Below are 17,500 nucleotides of genomic sequence, written 5' to 3' on the forward strand. Positions count from 1 at the left end.
CAGGAGCTGGAGGAGAGGTCCTCTTCAGAGCCAGCCGTCAATGAAGTCCTCAGCATACTGGTGAGTTGCATTGCTCAATCATATCAGCGCAGATTACACTGCTGAACATGCTTTCTTGAGGCAGGTTAACATTCCTGAAGCAAGGAGGTCGCTAATTGTTGCGAGATAAACAGCATGTAGTCTTATAGTCTCATGGTTACATTTCACATATTGCAATCTGATCGGTGCATTCTGATGGTTTCGTGATTTGTTGTCCAGAGCACCAGGGCCTGTGTTCTGAACTTCTGATTTCAATCACTGTGGAGCATTTCCCTGAGAAGTGCACTTAGTGAAAGCAGTGTAAGTGGACGAGCCTTGGTGAAGTCATTGTAGTGGAAAAAAAAGGAAAAAAAAAAAAAAGAAAATGCACACCAAATAAAAAAGGACAGGAGACCACGGGTGCTAGCTACACTGAAGTGCCCATGGTGTCTGGTCCTCTTTGTGTGTGTTTTGCTTGCATTACAATGGATCCACCAAGTATCCACCAACTTGCCCAAGAACAAGTTATTTTGGATAAGCCTGTTCATTTGTTGGGCACTGACTGTTCTTCTAATGTGAGGATGCGTACAAGCTAACCAGGAAACAAGCTTGTGTCAAGAAATAAGTAGTAATTTCAACTTTTCCTTTTCTGCTGTAGTGCTGTTGTGTGTGATGTGGCAGCACTTTGAAAAAAAAAACAAGACCAAAGGTCCTTTCAGTCACCAAAAACAAACAAGCTTCAGTTGCCTAAACTGTGACTGAAAGGATCGCAAGTTCAGGTCACTCTTGCGCACAGTGCAGCTGTTGCTCTTCAATCACGGATTTAGGTGCAAGTTGATAAACGTGTGCTAACAAGGTAAGGATGCTGTGTGCCTTAACGAAGGCTCTGCGCTTGCTCCAACGCAGTACATTGTGGCGCCATCTAGCATGCACTTGACGAATGAAGGCTGTTGCCTCCGAGATTTCGATGCCAACTTTTCTGTCTTTTCTTTTTTGTTCTGCGTCTTCTTTGCATGAATAGGCATATGACGCACAAGAGGTTTCAGACAAAGAGGTTTCAGACAAGATGACACTATTCAGTACAAGCACCAAGTATAACTTGCTATTGCAAGAACCTGCAAAAATGCTACCTGTAACATTTCATTCAAGATAGCTTCGCTCATTTGCGTAATTCTACATCTGTGTGAAAGACGTCTTGCAAGCGACGGGACATTGGATATCAAGCTCATGGTAACAGTCACAAAGTAGCCGTGGGTCCACCTGTAACAAGAACTGGCTTTTATTCCGCATTGGTGGCCATGCCTCGTTAGCATTTAGTGGTAGATTTCACAGCCGTATGCCTTGGCAAATCTGTCTACACCCTCAACAGATTGCGTCTTGTGTTCTCACAACTCCGAGCAGTTATTGCGACCATTCTGTGTCATAAACATTTAAATGTAATAGTGTTTAACCTGTCTAGCGAAAGGGATACATGTCAAATCAAAGCAAGCACTTGCCAAAAAGAGAAAAATAAACCGACAAGAACACAAGAAATAGGGAACCTGTGTGAACTTTGAAATTGAAGTGGCAAGTTTGTCCCTGTGAATACAGGAGCCCAGGCACAAGTGGAGTTGAGCAGGTCATGTAATGCATACATGACAAACGGAAGAGAAATGTAGTCAGAGACAAAACGGAAAATTCAGTGGTATGATGAGGTTAGGGAGTTTGCTGGCATAGGATGAATTTGCATGACACAAGGAAGGGTTCGTTGAAGATCGCTGGGCGAGGGCCTTTATACTGCAGTAGACGTGAAACAGTCTGATGATGATAAACACAGCACTCATATTTGCCTCGAAACATCTACTTTTGGTATGTTCTCTTTTTGTTAATGATATCTTCGACTGGTCGCCAGCATCCTCCGATACGGAGTCGGGTGGGTCCGCCGTTCCTCGAACTCACAGGCATGCAAGCCGAATTTGTGACATGCTCTTGTAGGAGGAAATGGCAGACATGAGACCACGCGACTACCGCATACATCTGATTTCGCCTATCCAAAGCTCCCAGCACCACCAGGAAAAACGGTGAATGCGCTGGCGGGACAAGCGTTTGTCGAGATGTCAGCATGCAGTGCCCTACATTATGGTCATCGTTACAGGGAACCATTGCCAACCGCGGCGACGCTGTGTTGTGATCAGGGCTGGGCAAAGATACTTTGCAATTGTATCATGATATGATACAAGATACTCGGGCAACAAGTATTTGAGATACAGATACAAATAGCACTGCAATTACTGTATCCAATATGGTACTTTACATTTGTATCTTAAGATACTTCGATACATTCACAAATTTCTTATAGATCTATATAATGTAGCAGCAATCGCGTATGCACAAAAATGTTTGCTTGGAAATTTCTTAACTCCCCCAACCATGTTTCACGTGAATGAAATCTGTGATACTATCTAAAAATTTTTGTCTTTCTTGCTCAAAGTATAATATTTTCATTTCGAAACAATTTATATTGGGGTTGCTTTAGCTGCTTAACATGAAATCTCTTTATAGAAACTTCGACAACGACACTATGCGGCATCAGAATTTGCGCGAAAGACGCCTCACGCATTGGCGTACACAGCACAGTACGGCGGCTATGAGCAAGTGTCATGTCACCAATGCAACTAAAAACAAAAATCAGAAAAACAAAAGGTCGGCTGCCTGCAGACGTTCGCGCACTTGTTTTTGTTGAGGTGGTGTGAACGCCACCATGTGACTCTGCTCCACCAACAGGGACGTGCAGACCTCATCGCCTGCCCCCGCTGGAGGGCTCTGGCGGAAAGATAAAATAATATCGCTGCCTTTAGTTTTATTCAGGTGGCTTAGTGGCAGCAGTATCAGCTTGAGAAGCGGAGTTCAGCCAACGTATATAGTTTTGCACGGTGATGTTATGATAGCAGCATCTTGTATTTTAAGATACACGATACATTCTTTCATGTATCGGAAATACTGATGCACATCTTGCCAGACGTATCATAATGCAGATACAAGATACTCAAAGAGTATCTAAGATACGGTCGAATCCGGATATATAGAACCCACATAAAATCAATTATTGTGTATATCGAACAGCTGTAAAATCCCTTTGAAAATCCCATGCAAATGTATAGGGCTGGTGCACGCGTATGTAGAACGCCCGTTCACCAGCACATTTGATATATCGAATGCGGCGCCACACCGACAACTTCAAAGTGCACCTCTTTGTGCACCGCATTCTCTTCTGGCACCTGGAGGTGGAGAAGAGAATGTGCAGCCAGTTAAGCCGTGTGGGTTGTGTGTGCAGTCAGTTGAGCCCCGTCGAGCTGTTCGGCTAGCCTGCGTGCTACCTCGAGCGTCAACATTGCTTTTTTCCGATTTTGGGGGCTTCGTCATGTGGGTTAAGTGCCTATTCGTGAGTTCATTTTCCACAAGCGATGGCTGCTGCAAGAGTAAAGAAAAGAATCAACTTGGACTTTGCAAGGAAGTTAAAAGTGATCCAGCAGTTCTTTTACAAGTAAATAAAGTGTGCTGGCATTTTTTTTTAATTTACGAGTTGCATGCAGTAGTAACTTAGCGGCCCTCGGACTCACCAATCGGTAAGTCACCGTTTGTCCCGGGGCCTATTATTTCATATATCGAATTACCTATATATAGAACTTTTTTGTGTTCGCCTTCAGATTCAATATATCCAGGCTCGACTAGTATCTAAGATACATGCATCTTCACTACTGACCAGCACTGGTTGTGATGACGTGCAGGGAATGCTCTCAATCTTGATTGCTTCAATGACATGGCTCAGCGCCCAAGAGCGCTTGACAAGGGAGGAAAGCGATTGAAAACAACCAGCCGAACACAAGGCGCACACTTTCTTTTAACCAGTTGAAGACAACACTGCTCGCGAGAGCAGTCTCGAGTGTTTCGAAACGACCAGTCGAAGATGCCATGAGTGTTCAACCCTTTCAGTGTCACTGACGTACTGGTACATGTCTGCGTTTCTGTCCCACCATGCCACTGACGTACCCGTACGTTCTCCGCTTTCTCCACTCGGATGTGCACAGTAGCACAAAGTTGGAGAAATCCAACGTAGTTCTGCCATCTGTCGTATATTTATAGAAGTATATTTTCAGTTTGTGTTAGCACCCTGTGGAACATGGCCCTTCATGGGCGAGGTTGTGCTTTATGGAGTGCGTGCATCTACAGATTATGGCGATTCTCCATTCAAATATTCACGCCGTAATGCAAAGGCCACCACTCTTGCATGTTTCTGCCATCTGTCGTACGTTTATAGGAGGCAGTTTTTTTCCATCTCGCGTTGTCTTCACTACAGCATGCCTCCTTTCCAGCAGTGAGCGTGCTCCTTTCTTCATTGTGCTTTCTCCAGGATGACGCTGCCCTTTGTTGTATCTTTTTCGTCTTGCTCTCTGTTTCATCTGTTAATCTCTCTGCTTCGTTTGGTCGAGTTCGAATAAACGAAAGCGCTCCTTTCTTGAGCATGGCCGAGTGATCGCTTTGAGATGGCTGCTTGTGTGGGACCGTCAACTGTTGATTGAACCGACGGCTCTTCTGACTACGAATACGAGCCAAATTTGGACTCAGAAAATGACAGCTTGTCGTCTGAGGAAGACGCAACTTCAACAGCGTCGAATTTTGATCCTGACACAGTGGCACCATCGTGGAAGTGTGCGCGCCAAAGCAAAAACTAGATAGGCGATAGCCGACAAATAGGAATGTGGGGTCCATACCTAGAGTGCCTTTGTCATTATCAGTATTATTTTTATCCCTTCTGCGTAACCAAGCATAAATTGTGTTCATTTTGCAATATTCGAGAAAAAAATGGCACTGGTTATACGTCACCTCCAAGAAGAACCTGACACTGAAGGGGTTCATTTGTCAAACCTTGAAATAGTGTTTGAGGTGACAGGTTTCATAGCTTTGAAATGCCTGCACTAGACTCTTAAATGTTGCTTGGTAAAGTTTGTGTAGGCATTCTCTTTCCAAACAGATTAGATGCTGTCACCTTTTTCTGGTGAAAGATTGACAGTTAAAAGACGGTGCTTGTATATCACATTTTTCACATGTCTGTCCTAGTGTCCCTGTGCTCCAATTTTCTGTAATGTCATACCAACAAACCATAATAGCCACAGTACAGCAGTCGCCCTTTAAGGCACGCTGCGTCTGTTAAGCCATATATTCCCTGATAACTTATAAGCTGCACAGTCCAGGCATGTTTACTTGATTTTCTGTACATAGCAGTGCCTGTACATTAATAGAAGGAAGAAAGCGGTGTGGATCAGAGAGCAAACGGGAGTAGCTGATATTCGAGTTGACATTAGGCAGAAAAAAGGAGCAAGGCAGGCCATGTAATACGTAGGGCAGATAACTGGGGGTTCATTAATGTTACAGAATGGATGCCAAGGGAAGGGAAGTGCGGTCAAGGACGGCAGAAAATGATGTGGGGATTGAAATTAGGAAATTTGCAGGCATAACTTGGAATCAGCTAGCACAAGACAGGGTAGTTGGAGATCACTGGGAGAGGCCTTCGTTCTGCAGGAGAAAAAAAAAGTAGGCTGCTGCTGCTGTTGATGATGATGATGACATAGCAATGCACCCCTATTAAAACAAAGTTTGTATGAGACAAGCAGACTTTCAATGCCCCTTCACAATAACCTGAATGAGAGTTGCTCGTAATTGCCAATTCATCGGGATTTATATTGATACGAATATTTAGCATGAGCTTCCCAGGTATCACGATTCATCGCAAAGAAGGATGATCAAGGAAATCTTTAAGTGTCGTATCATTAACGTCAAAAAGGTATTCCTAACGTATGAATGGACCTTTTCAGAAACGTACAGCCCCGCACTCTCCCGTGGAAGCCTGTTTTGGCGAGAGGGTGCGTCAGTGCACGTTTTCACAGCTTGCATCTTCGTGACTTCTTGGTGTTGGGCTTTCATTGCTTTTGTTTTAATTCAGTAATATGCTGCGCAATATGCAGTATGGCAGCTGCATGCCACTGTTGTATTCGGCAGTGAGGTGTGGATGCAAAATAACAATACTAGTGCACAGGCTATAGGGCTGTGAATGACGCTCTAGCACCAAGGATACCTGTTAGCAGGCTGCCTACTGCAGTTGCCAACTGGAGGCTGTGGTGAGGGCATTGCAACTAAGATGAATACAGAGCTACAACAGCCCAACAAAGCTTTACGAAAACAGAGAGACACCTTGAGAAAAATCAGCCTGGTAAAGTCTTGTGGCTGCGAAAACCTTGCATAAGAATAAAACGTCAGATCGCCGAGATCTGCGGCAAACTTGTAGTATGCTGCGGCAGCGCACACTGGCATGGACTAATTGGAAAAGATTGTACCATTCCAGCTTTTATCGCCAGGCGCACGGGACCTGCACACCCTCTGTCTGAGCACCCAGTGGCCGCCTACCAATGAGGAGTGCTTGAAACCCTAGGGGAAGGTCCAGTAAATTTTATTGCACGAAGATAACCTTGAAACTTTCCGAGATAAACTTAAGCATGAGACTAAGTGGTGTGGAAGATCTGTACTTGAGTTGAGAATACCTGCCACGCAGGGTGACATTAAGGGTCGGAAGAACTCTCGAGGGGTGCGTCAGTGTGACTCGCTGGACTCCCTGGCTAGCAGCTCTTCCAGCAGCCGGGAAGAGCAGAGCGAGCTGGAGCGCCTCTTCCAGTCCAAGAATCTCCGTCACAGAGCCGAGGGTGAGTGCCACAACCCTTCCTACTCTTCTGTTTCCTGGATAGCTTAGGATAATAGGGAACGCATAAAAGCGCTATTTCTAAAGGATCATTCATAATGTTCGTATTAGAAATCCCCTCGCCTCTCGATGTAAAATGATCCATCAGAGCCCTTTTCATGAATAATGTGGTCCTTTACCTGAGCAATTAAACAGTCCTTCTTTACTATTTTATATTTCATGCCATTTGAACAATGTTTATAAGATTGGCATTCCGACGTGCGAAACCAATTAATTCCTGCAATTTTACATACCCACACATTGAAATTGCCTTTCCAAACCGATAGTAACAATCCAAGATCAGAACGAATTTCTGGTCACATTAGTTAATATTTTGTAAAACTGTGTTGCACAAGTACAGTTTTGTTCACTGTATTCACTCCTGACAAATATTGTATGATAAGGGACAGCATTATGCTTTCTTCTTAACATTTTTTTGCACACCGTAACTCCCCTCTGTAACGAGTTCGCCCTGGGAGTGTGACAAACACATAAAGCTGTGGCGTTCTGTGGGAAGACGAAATGAAACTAGGCACGGAAGGCTAACCTAGACATTGAACTTGCAATGCACTCTGTCTGTATTCACTATTCTTCCCTGTTCAAGGAAACCAGGGCTGGTGTAATCTGTTCCATTCACTCGGTTCTTTCCCTCCTTGTCACCCACCACTCATGGCCGGCCGACCCTGGTGATAATGTGGGCTGAGTACTGCCCTGACCACTGGGAAAGCGTCAAGAGGAATAGCATTCGAATAGGAATTGCTGCATTATTTTAACCCTGGTCAATTAACCATGCATCAATGGACAAGAATTGTACTCTAGAAGGTAGAAGGTGTACTCTATATTTATCCAGCGTGAGTGCCAGATGCACATACACTGGCTGTCCATTGAGTTCAGAAAGTATCTAGTCCAACACGTGCTACTGCACCAGTTGGTTTATGATTTACGCTCAATAACAGGTCAAAAGGGACTTTCATGTGTCCATCAACCAAGATTAAATATTTGTGTTAGCGGCTGACCTGTCCTTCTTGTCCATGTAGTTTTTGGCGCTATTCTTACCTTCAGAAAGCCCAACGTATCAATTTTCATATGCCGTGTTTCGTACCTCGAAAATCTGATTTTATGCCCAGGAAATTAATGCAAAGTCTATTGTAGCATTTTTGCTATGCTGGAGTGAGTTTTCAGATGTGGATAGTTCAGAAACCTTATTACTAAACTGTTAATGACTATACTAATTTATTTTTTCATCAAATGGTTTTTTTTTGTATTCTATTATCTCTATTATACTTTATTATCCATGGCTAGAAATGAAGCAAAAGACATTGTTTAATTAGTTGTTAAATTCTTCCTTGATGTGAAATGGTGTTAGGTCGTTGTTGAGTTTAGCCAAATGTCTTTAAGTCATTAGAGCACATGAGGTGTTTCTGATGGTTTCGTAATTTTTTACTGCTAAAAATAGTGGCACATTGTTGAAGGTTGTGGCCTAACTTCAAATGAGTTCCACTTGTAGTGACATTTGCACTATGTTATGGTACTGTCAAATGCACTGCCCACCATGCGTTCATGTGGCTCCTACCCATCATTGTTTCATTGTTCTTTCAGCTGACTCTGAGAGCTTGCGTTCAGTCAAGAGCCTGGACGTGGATGCTCCGGACAACAGCTGACCGACATGACTTCTTCCTCGACAACATTTGGTGGCACACCACTAGGACCACATGCCCACGGCATGCCTCCTGCAGTATTCTGTGCAATATTAGTCTTGCTGTTCTGGTCTTTTTATTTTGAGGGAACAATGCTTTTACCTTCCAGAAAAGCAAGACTTTGACAAGCATATACTCAGTTATGCTGCCATTTCTATTTATCTTTTAACCCGCGGCACAGAAATAACCATTGTTATTGTCACAGACCAAGTTCAGTTGCTGCGGCTTGCAACTACAGTGATATGGACAATGCATTGCTATGCCTCCTGCCAGCAGCCGTGAACTAACTCTAGGGGAGAAAAAAACAACAACAGTTAAATGCTATTTTTAACACCAGTACATTCTCAAGGTGGCATTTCGGTAGCCTCCATAGCATGATCATCGCACGTGGGAAAGACACTTGCTGTACGTGCATGTATGCGGCACTCGGAGACTCATTGCGGCACGTGCATTCGTTTGGGTGCAGCACCTCGCTGGTATGTCAACAGTGATCGCCATTGTCATTGTTGTCCTCCAATATGCTCATCAGATGTCATCACCAATGTGCACGGTAGTATGCATGCTGTCTTACTGTTATCTTGATGTTGAGAGCATTCACAAAAAGAGTGCTCGAGGAAGGGGACTTACCCCACCCCTGTTCTCAAGTGTTCCTTCACTTTATGCACCACCTTGACGCAAGACAGCACACCACACTTCAAAGTGAAGCGCCCACTGTGCATCACTAATGCCTCTTAGTGGCGAGTGAGTTGTAATTTTTCATTATTAGACACCTTCGGCAATTGCAATATTTACTCGATTCTATTGTACCCTCGACTGTGATGCATGCTAGCTTTTCACAGCCTGATTTGAGAAAGTGCGTCGCCCTCAAATGTGATATACCCCAATTTTCGCACTGCAAGAAGTGATAAGTGCAATGCCCTTGACTGTGCGCTAGCTGCATTTGCATTGTAAGAGAGAGAGTAATGTTATTTGAAAAAAAAAATTATTGCATCCGAGCCACAGTGGACCAGGCATCATTTATTTATTTATTTATTTAAAATACTCTCAATGCCTGATGGCGTTACAGAGAGGTTACACATTATACAATGTCGGATACATCAGTCTGAAAAGATGAATGATCCGCATTGCTGGCGACCGAGGCGGGGAGGTGGTTCCATTCGGATGCTGTCTTGGGCAGGAATGAATTGAAGAATAGGTTTGTACGGCAACTTGGTACTTGTATCTTGATGTTGCAGTCAATTCGCGGTGAAATGTAAGGGGGGGGGTGATATAAAAAGGTCATTTTTTTAATTCTAAGTTAGTATAGCAAAATTTTATCAAAGAGTGATAACTGGGCGAGTTTCCTTCTTGATGATAGGTCTGGTAGATGAAGGCTAGTTTTGATGACGGATATACTGGCACTGCGGGAATAATTGCATACATTCAAACATGCAGATCGGTTCCGAATGGCTTCAAGTAAGTATGTTAGCTGTGCTGTAGAGGGATCCCAAATTGATGAAGCATACTCTAGTTTGGATCTTACTAGTGTTTTATGTAATGTAAGTTTGAGGGAAGAGGGCGTGCGTGAAAAATTGCGTCGTAAGAAACCTAGTAGTGTTCAATTGGCAGAATTAGTCACGTATTCAATGTGAGTTTGCCATGACAGATTGTTAGTAATGTGAACACCTTAATATTTATAGGATGTGACAGAGGACAGAATAGAGTTGTTAATTTTGTATGAGGATGGAGAAACACCACTACAGTGAGAAAATTTCATCATTTTACATTTGCTGACGTTTAGATTCATTAACCATTGGTTACACCACGAAGAAATGGTGCTAAGGTCAGATTGAAGTAAGAAAGAATCATCTGGGTTAGTTATTTCATGATAAATAATGCGGTCATCAGCATAAAGGTGGACATTACATGTTAATTTGTCCAGAAGATTGTTAATGTAAATAAGAAACAAAAGAGGCCCAAGGACTGAGCCTTGTGGCACACCAGACGTTACGAAACAAGTTGCTGAAACTGTTGATGAAACGGATTGACGAAATCCAAGTAAGGTAATAAGGGTCACTGTTAAGTCTGCTTAATTTCAGGAGGAGACGATGGCATACTGTGTTAAAGGCTTTTTCGAAATTTAAAAAGATACAGTCAATGCAAGAACCTCAGTTTAGAGTTGAGAACAAGCCATTAGTAAAAGTAACTAGTTGTGTATCACATGAAAAGCGTTTTGGGAAACCATGCTGATATTTACTAAAAGAAGTTGGTAAATTCAAGGAAAAGCACGAGATTAGAGAAAATTATGTGTTCCAGAAGTTTCCTGGGAATGCTGGTTAACGAAATGGGTCTGTAGTTGATAGCGCATGAAGGGTTACCTTGTTTTGGAATAGGCACCACCTTCCCCGCCTTCCGGTCATTGGGCAGCACACCACATTCCAAAGGCTGCTTGAAAAGTTTAGATAAAATAATAGATTAGTGGGTTACAGTGCAGTTCAAGAAGTTATTTCATCAGGGCCGGGTGCAGATATCTTTAGATTCTCTACGAGTTTTGTTATTCTAACCCAGTCAATGATTATGGGATCCATCGTGGGAAACAAGGGGTTATTAAATACGGGTGGTGAAAAAGACTGATCATTAGAAAACGAACGTTTAAATACGTTATGCAGAGCAACACAGCACATATCAGATGGTATGACGTTCACCATCTCGTCAAACAGTCGGATATCTTGTTTCAGTTCACCGTTAACCACTTCCCAAAATTTACGCGGCTTATTTCGAAGCAGCGGAGGAAGAGTGCTTGAAAAGAATAGCTTGGCTGGCACTCATCACTGGTGTCGGAGGCCTTCTTATCACCAGCATCAGTGCAGCCCAGGGCATACCATATTCTATACTGACAATGGCATTTGAGATTGTACCACATTTCTTAAATGCTGTGCAGGCCTCCATTACAGCCTAACAATCTTACAGAGGGGGCTCTAAGCTACCGCTGGTTCCATCGCTGCAGCGATGTGTAGAGCGGATTGGATGACGAAAATTGTTAATGCCAGTGAACGATAGGTTGTTGCTATTCCAGTTTTAGTTTTGTATTCAAATCTAACATGTATGTCAGTTTTTAGTACATCATCTATCTGAAAAAAAGTGCATGTTAGAATTGGTTAAATATGGTGATCAAAGGCAGAGAGTTTTATCCTAGGAATATTACAGGGAAATCTGGTGCTAATGTGGTAGTAGCACTGCCAGAGAGTGGCACCCGATAATGATAAAAATGATAAAATAGGCAATGTGAGGATTGTTATGGTCTTGGGCATTCTGTCTTCAGACGACTTTCTTGAAGCTTTCTTGTCACTGGAAATTCTTTGTACAGCACCCATTCATCTCATTTAATCCCTAATTTCTATCATTCACACGTTTCCAATGCATTATGAACGATAAAGATTGTTTAGAATATAAAAAGTGTAATTGCCCATGGGTCATGTTGCTGCCAAGATTAAATGAAATTAAATTATGGGGTTTTACGTGCCAAAACCACAACCTGATTATGAGGCATGCCGTAGTGGGGGACTCCGGAAATTTCGACCACCTGGGGTTCTTTAACGTGCACCTAAATCTAAGTACACGGGTGTTTTCGCATTTCGCCCCCATCGAAATGCGGCTGCCGTGGCCGGGATTCGATCCCGCGACCTCGTGCTTAGCAGCCCAACACCATAGCCACTGAGCAACCATGGCGGAAAAGAATATCACTTAATTTTGGAGACATGCATGTTCTGGGTAGTTCAGATTTATTTATGCACGATGAATTGGGGGACAAAATGAATGCCTAGTTGTGAATGTACAACGCTTAACTGCTGTGAAGAAATGCTGTGAGGCTAACAATCAATTGGTCGAACCATTCAAATTTTTTTAATGTCACCCATGGCTCCAGCAGTTGTTTAACACCTGCAGCACTGTATTTACCTCCGTTAATGCGATGTGAAACTCTATGCCAAAGCAGTAGAAGGGTGTTTTCCAAGCACCTCCTTGCTGCTGGAATTGCCAAGGAATGTTACGAAAGCTGAAACATACCATGGGCAGCACTGCCTTCTTTTAAGGGAGAATGTGGCTGGGCATTAAGTGCAGGAACATTGAAGAATGTAGCGCTTGAGCTACCACAGCCATGTGGCATAAAAACACTTGAGGCTAGGTTTTGTTGAGAAAGGGGCATCAGTTGGGAGCTACGCTGTGTTGCAGAAAATTCGGTGTCGGCGTTGGCGCTAGCATTGGCGTCCAGTGAGCGAAAATTGTCGTATATGTTTAGATATATGTATATGCCACGCCTTGCTATAGACATGCAGTATGTGCGGGTTATATTGCCACACCATTCTATCGCTAAAGTTGCTCATACCTTGTCTTGCATTCTTGACAAAGTTATTCCTCGTAATTTTGAGAATGACAGCCCACAAACAAATGCCATGAAACAAAACGCCGACAGCGCATACCTCTTATGTTAAATGGGAGGCGTGAGAAGCAGTCAGGGATCTTTGAATGCTGTCGCGTTCCACTCTTAAACGCGAAGCTTAAACGTCCTCCAAATTTTTGTCAGTACATCTGCTCTATGACACTTCACCGTGGAATAATAAGCAGTAGTCAAACGAGGGCTGTCGCTGGAGCCAACGTTTTGTGAAGGCTTGGCTTGTCTCTGTCAGGGCTTGGCTTGTCTTCGAAAAGCCTGCTTGTTGAAGCGTCCGCTCTAACGACTGCCCTTGTTTGACCACTGTTCACTTCAAGTCTACATCTTGCTGTGATCCGCTGTCTTGCTTTGCTTTCATTGTTGAATGTTGGCCATAGCCTTGTCTGACATTGCTCACTTGACCTTGCACATTGTGTTCTACAATTGTACACAGTTTTTTGTATCTCATCACTCGCAACCACTTTTCCTGGATGCTCACCTTGTGTTCATGGGTCTACCCACTTACACCTGTGTGCCTTATAAGCAACTGAGTTATACTCACAGATTCCCAATATTGCCATCACATGCCTTTCTCTATTATTTTTTTTTCTATTCCCACATAACTCCTTAAACGAACACATTATTTTCCAGCTTCTACTAGTATTTTAATCTCCTGATTGATTCAGTTTCCCACTCTTCACCTGGTTAGCTCAGCTGTCGGGGCAGTGACTTGTAGTCTAGTGGTGGCCTTCGGTTTTAGTGCTGATATGGAGACCAACTGTAAATTTCAGGTGAGAAGTTTGTTTTTGATTGAGCAGCCTGGCCACTTGCCTAGCGTTCTTATTACAATGTTGGTGGATGGCAAAAACTGTTTCCACCAATGTAGTGTGTCCATGCTAGAAGTGCACAGTGCGTTATGGTAGACAACATCACAGAATCGGGCTTTCGCTCACTTTTTGTTCTTTTGTGTTCGTATTTTCTACACCTAACATTTCAAATCATTCATTTGTAATGGGGCCAGTGGTGGGACTTGGGGATAGAAATATAATCGTCACCGTATGAAGAACCTCTCTGTTTGTGTCTGAGCTTCCTTCAGAATACTACTATTGCTCAGTGTTTAGTAGGACGTACATAATTGACTTCACTGCCCACTCACAACCACATGTTCAAAAGAGGTCTTTGTTGTTTGAACGAAGGTGGCTTGACAGTCTGTTATTTTAACGGCATGTGCTGACTATTTTTAATTTTATTTTTTGAATGAGAAGAGTTTGCCAAGGCAAAGAGATGTAAATATGAGGTTTTTGTCTTCTCTGCACAAACATTGCCACACACACACAAAAGAAGTGCTTTATTCTAGAAACACTGGCTGTCAAAATTTCAGCCTTCTAGACTTAAGTTGTAATCTGTGAGAAATTAAGAGCACTCGTATTACGCATGCAAAAATATCTAGGTAGGGCAAATGTGTGTGTAGTGACTGCTTTGACATTGTGTACAGCACATTGTTTTAGAGTTTATACTTCAACGTGTATGACACAATTTGTAGGGATGTGCAGTTATCTATAATTTTAAATGCAAATCGAATACCTTTGTTTTGAAGCGGAGTACTATTCAGTTCAAGAACTTCATAGCAGGGGTGGGACTCTCCAAAGTCATTCTGGCGCAATTTCTGCAGCAGGTCAAAATCCGTTTTGGAGCCGAGAAAATAGCGTTTCGGAGCAGCTTGCAGCAGACTCAATTTTATTTTGGAGCAATTTGGAGCAGATAAAATTTTAATTTGAAGTAGTTTGGAGCAGGCCAATCTGAATTTTGGTGGAATAATGGAATACGGCAGCGCATTTCTAAACCACGATGAAACACAAAATAAACTAGCAGGAAGCTCATAGTGGAAGCGCACTTCGCACCTATAGAGTATTAGAATATGGAAGAGTGGGTCGAGCGGTGGCTCGGTGCATGCTTTCCTGTAAAGCCGGAAACATCGGTTGCACAACGATCAAACTATATATTTCCGTGCCTACGCTCATGAAGATAGCGGAAAATGTTCTCAAAACTATGCGATCAAACTATATATTTCCGTGCCTACGCTCATGAAGATAGCGGAAAATGTTCTCAAATTATGAGGTCGAATCGACGCTGTAATGTAATTTCTGTGTCACCATATTTCACCGCAGACCAAGAGAGCCGCAACCAACCCTAGGCTGGTATAATGTGAAACTATTCCAATCTGTTTTTCTTGCAGTAGTAGTTATATCGACACTCCAGGCACATTTCTGGCGTCGCCATGATGTTCCATACTAAGTCCAGGAGCGATAACATGATCGCCGCGCGCTATATACTGCATGTGCGAGTGAAAGCGTGAAGATGAGCCGACGATGGCGGCACAATTTCACGCGCGAGAGAGAGTAAAGCGGGGATGAAGTGCACGGTCTCCCATCGTGCACAAGGCACCAGGGAGAGGGGTCGTTCTACTGCGGCGGTTGCTGCGTATGGCGCGGCCGCGCAGGCCCTATCTTTGCGTTGAAGCGAGGCAGCACAAAGGTGAATCCGCTCGCGGCTGTGGCCGCGCTTGCTCACTCCAGTGTTTTCCCAGTGAGTTTCTGCAGTGATTGAGTGAGATATGTACATGTTTGCTTGTGCATGTGTGACACCATGCTTGTTAATTTAGTGAGTGAACACATGTTTACAAGTTTATACAGCCAATAAAACTACGATTCTTGCTTCTTATAGCTGTGTACTAATTTGCTATCGCAATTGATGCTTCGCCTTTCGGGGGATACTGCGACGTTTTATTCCAAATCCGCCATTAGCCCTTGGTGATAGTTCAAAATGGCTCACGCCTCGCCCATATGGGCATAAAAACAGATTGGAATAGTTTTATGTTATACCGGCCTTGGGGACACAGACGCATGCCCGCTTCACCGGCTGCAGCGCGTGCCTCCGAAATATCTAGTTCGCTCGCAGTGCTCTCAGCCTACTTGTTCTTTTGCACCTCAGCTAGGGAGCACTGCGCCGCTGGGCCCACTAAACCGTATTCTAATACAATCTAAACACCACAGAGTTAGTATACTAACTCTAGAGGAAAAGATGGTCAAAAAAAGTGGGAACTGCATAGGCGCTGCCATGTTGCTACGACTCATTTTTGTAGCACTAAATATATTCGACATATTATGCAAAAGCAAGCACTTACACGTAGCACGTAGGCACGGACAACGTTTGAAGTTCATTCCGTACATTTTTCAGAAAGATCGGATGGCTATTTAGAAAATTTCTATGTAAAATTTACGGTGTCTAAAAGGTTGCGTTTGCAGGCGCCTTAACTAGATGGTGCCATCATACTGTTGGAGGCTCGGGAACGCGTTGATCGCGTGCCTCGTCTGAATCGCATTCGCCGTCTGCGCCTGCACTCCTGCATAGGGTAGCAACATGGTAGCTCCCTTGCGGTTCTCAATTTCAATACATGGGCGCTATGGGCAGCTTTTCCTCTAGAGTTCGTTATAGTAACTCTATGCTAAACACAGCCGCCCTAGCCATTCCGACAGCAGCGACAACAGCCGGCAGTGGCCGCGCGCGCCTGCTACTTGCCGGAAGCGCTGAGAAGTCCATGTGTTAAAAGCGCGAAAATTACGAGAAACTCTGCTGGAGGTGCCGTCACGTGGGGTGCGTAACGCGAATGGTTGTACTCTTTTTCGGAGAACGAATCCGCTTGCTGTTCACGGCCACTACCGAAGACGTTCTGGTGCAGCGTGGCGCAATTTGGGTCAATTTTTTGTGGTTGGCACAGTTTGGCGCAGGAATTTGCTTCTATATCAAGGCGCAGAAGTCCCACCCCTGTCATAGTCAACAGCTCCGAATGTTCAATTTTAGCCAGCCTGCCAGGTTACTATGCCTAATTGTAGGCTACCTGCCACAAAAAACAGTCCACTAGCCACTTCAGGTCGTGGTGTAAGCCAACCGGCGACTACGATGACCCTTCACTTCTGGTTCCCTAACAAGCTGCCTAGCTAAATTAAAAGAAATAAGTCAAGATCTTTTTGCCACTTTTCTGCTCCCATGTTTCTCCGTAGAAGTGGAAAAATATCTGGCATTCAGCGTTCGAAACCCAGATTTTTTAAACATTTGTGTTCAGCTTGTCACATTTCCTACCCAAATACCCCTACAAATAATGCTGTCTGCATTGATGTGATCACGTACAGTTTTTGTCCAGAAAAAATGAAACCACTGTGAGCGTCAGTGTTGCCAAATCATGGCTGCATTGTGTTGTGCCCACGAAACAGCTAGTGATGGGAAGCTCTGGAGGGTGAGCGTGAACATTCGCTTGTCTTTCCAAAGCTTTAAAGCAGCACGTACGCAATGGGAGTTCTACTAATTGTCTCACAATTGGTTGCGGTGATGTCCATAGTTGCTTCATTGCTTTTGACAAAGGCTGTACTTTGTTTTATACTTTGATGCGTATGAATAAAGCCAGTCAAGTAATGTGCAATATACTGCCTAGTTTTTGTTTCACGTTACATATTTGATGTTGCTCAAGAACAGCTTCCCAATGACTAATCTGTAAATGCAATATAAGGCAGCATGTTGCAACTACATATTTCTTTAAATGTTCTCTTCAGT

At 43.6% G+C, this 17,500-nt stretch overlaps 1 protein-coding gene across 2 annotated transcripts in view; it reads left to right on the forward strand.

Annotated features, from left to right (window-relative positions):
- Positions 1-15,713, forward strand: part of LOC119441476 (shootin-1) — a 75,865-nt gene extending 60,152 nt beyond the window's left edge. Inside the window, exons 14-17 of one of the 2 annotated variants that reach the window (XM_037706097.2) lie at positions 4-60; positions 5,871-5,918; positions 6,605-6,752; positions 8,387-15,713. In XM_037706097.2, coding sequence (XP_037562025.1) covers positions 4-60; positions 5,871-5,918; positions 6,605-6,752; positions 8,387-8,448 — 315 coding nt within the window. In that variant the 3' untranslated portion in view covers positions 8,449-15,713. The remainder of the gene's footprint in view (positions 1-3; positions 61-5,870; positions 5,919-6,604; positions 6,753-8,386) is intronic. The other variant, XM_037706098.2, reaches the window with a different exon arrangement.
- The last annotated feature ends 1,787 nt before the right edge of the window (positions 15,714-17,500 follow it).

This window comes from Dermacentor silvarum, chromosome 2 (assembly GCF_013339745.2).
Source record: "Dermacentor silvarum isolate Dsil-2018 chromosome 2, BIME_Dsil_1.4, whole genome shotgun sequence".
NCBI lineage: Eukaryota > Metazoa > Arthropoda > Arachnida > Ixodida > Ixodidae > Dermacentor > Dermacentor silvarum.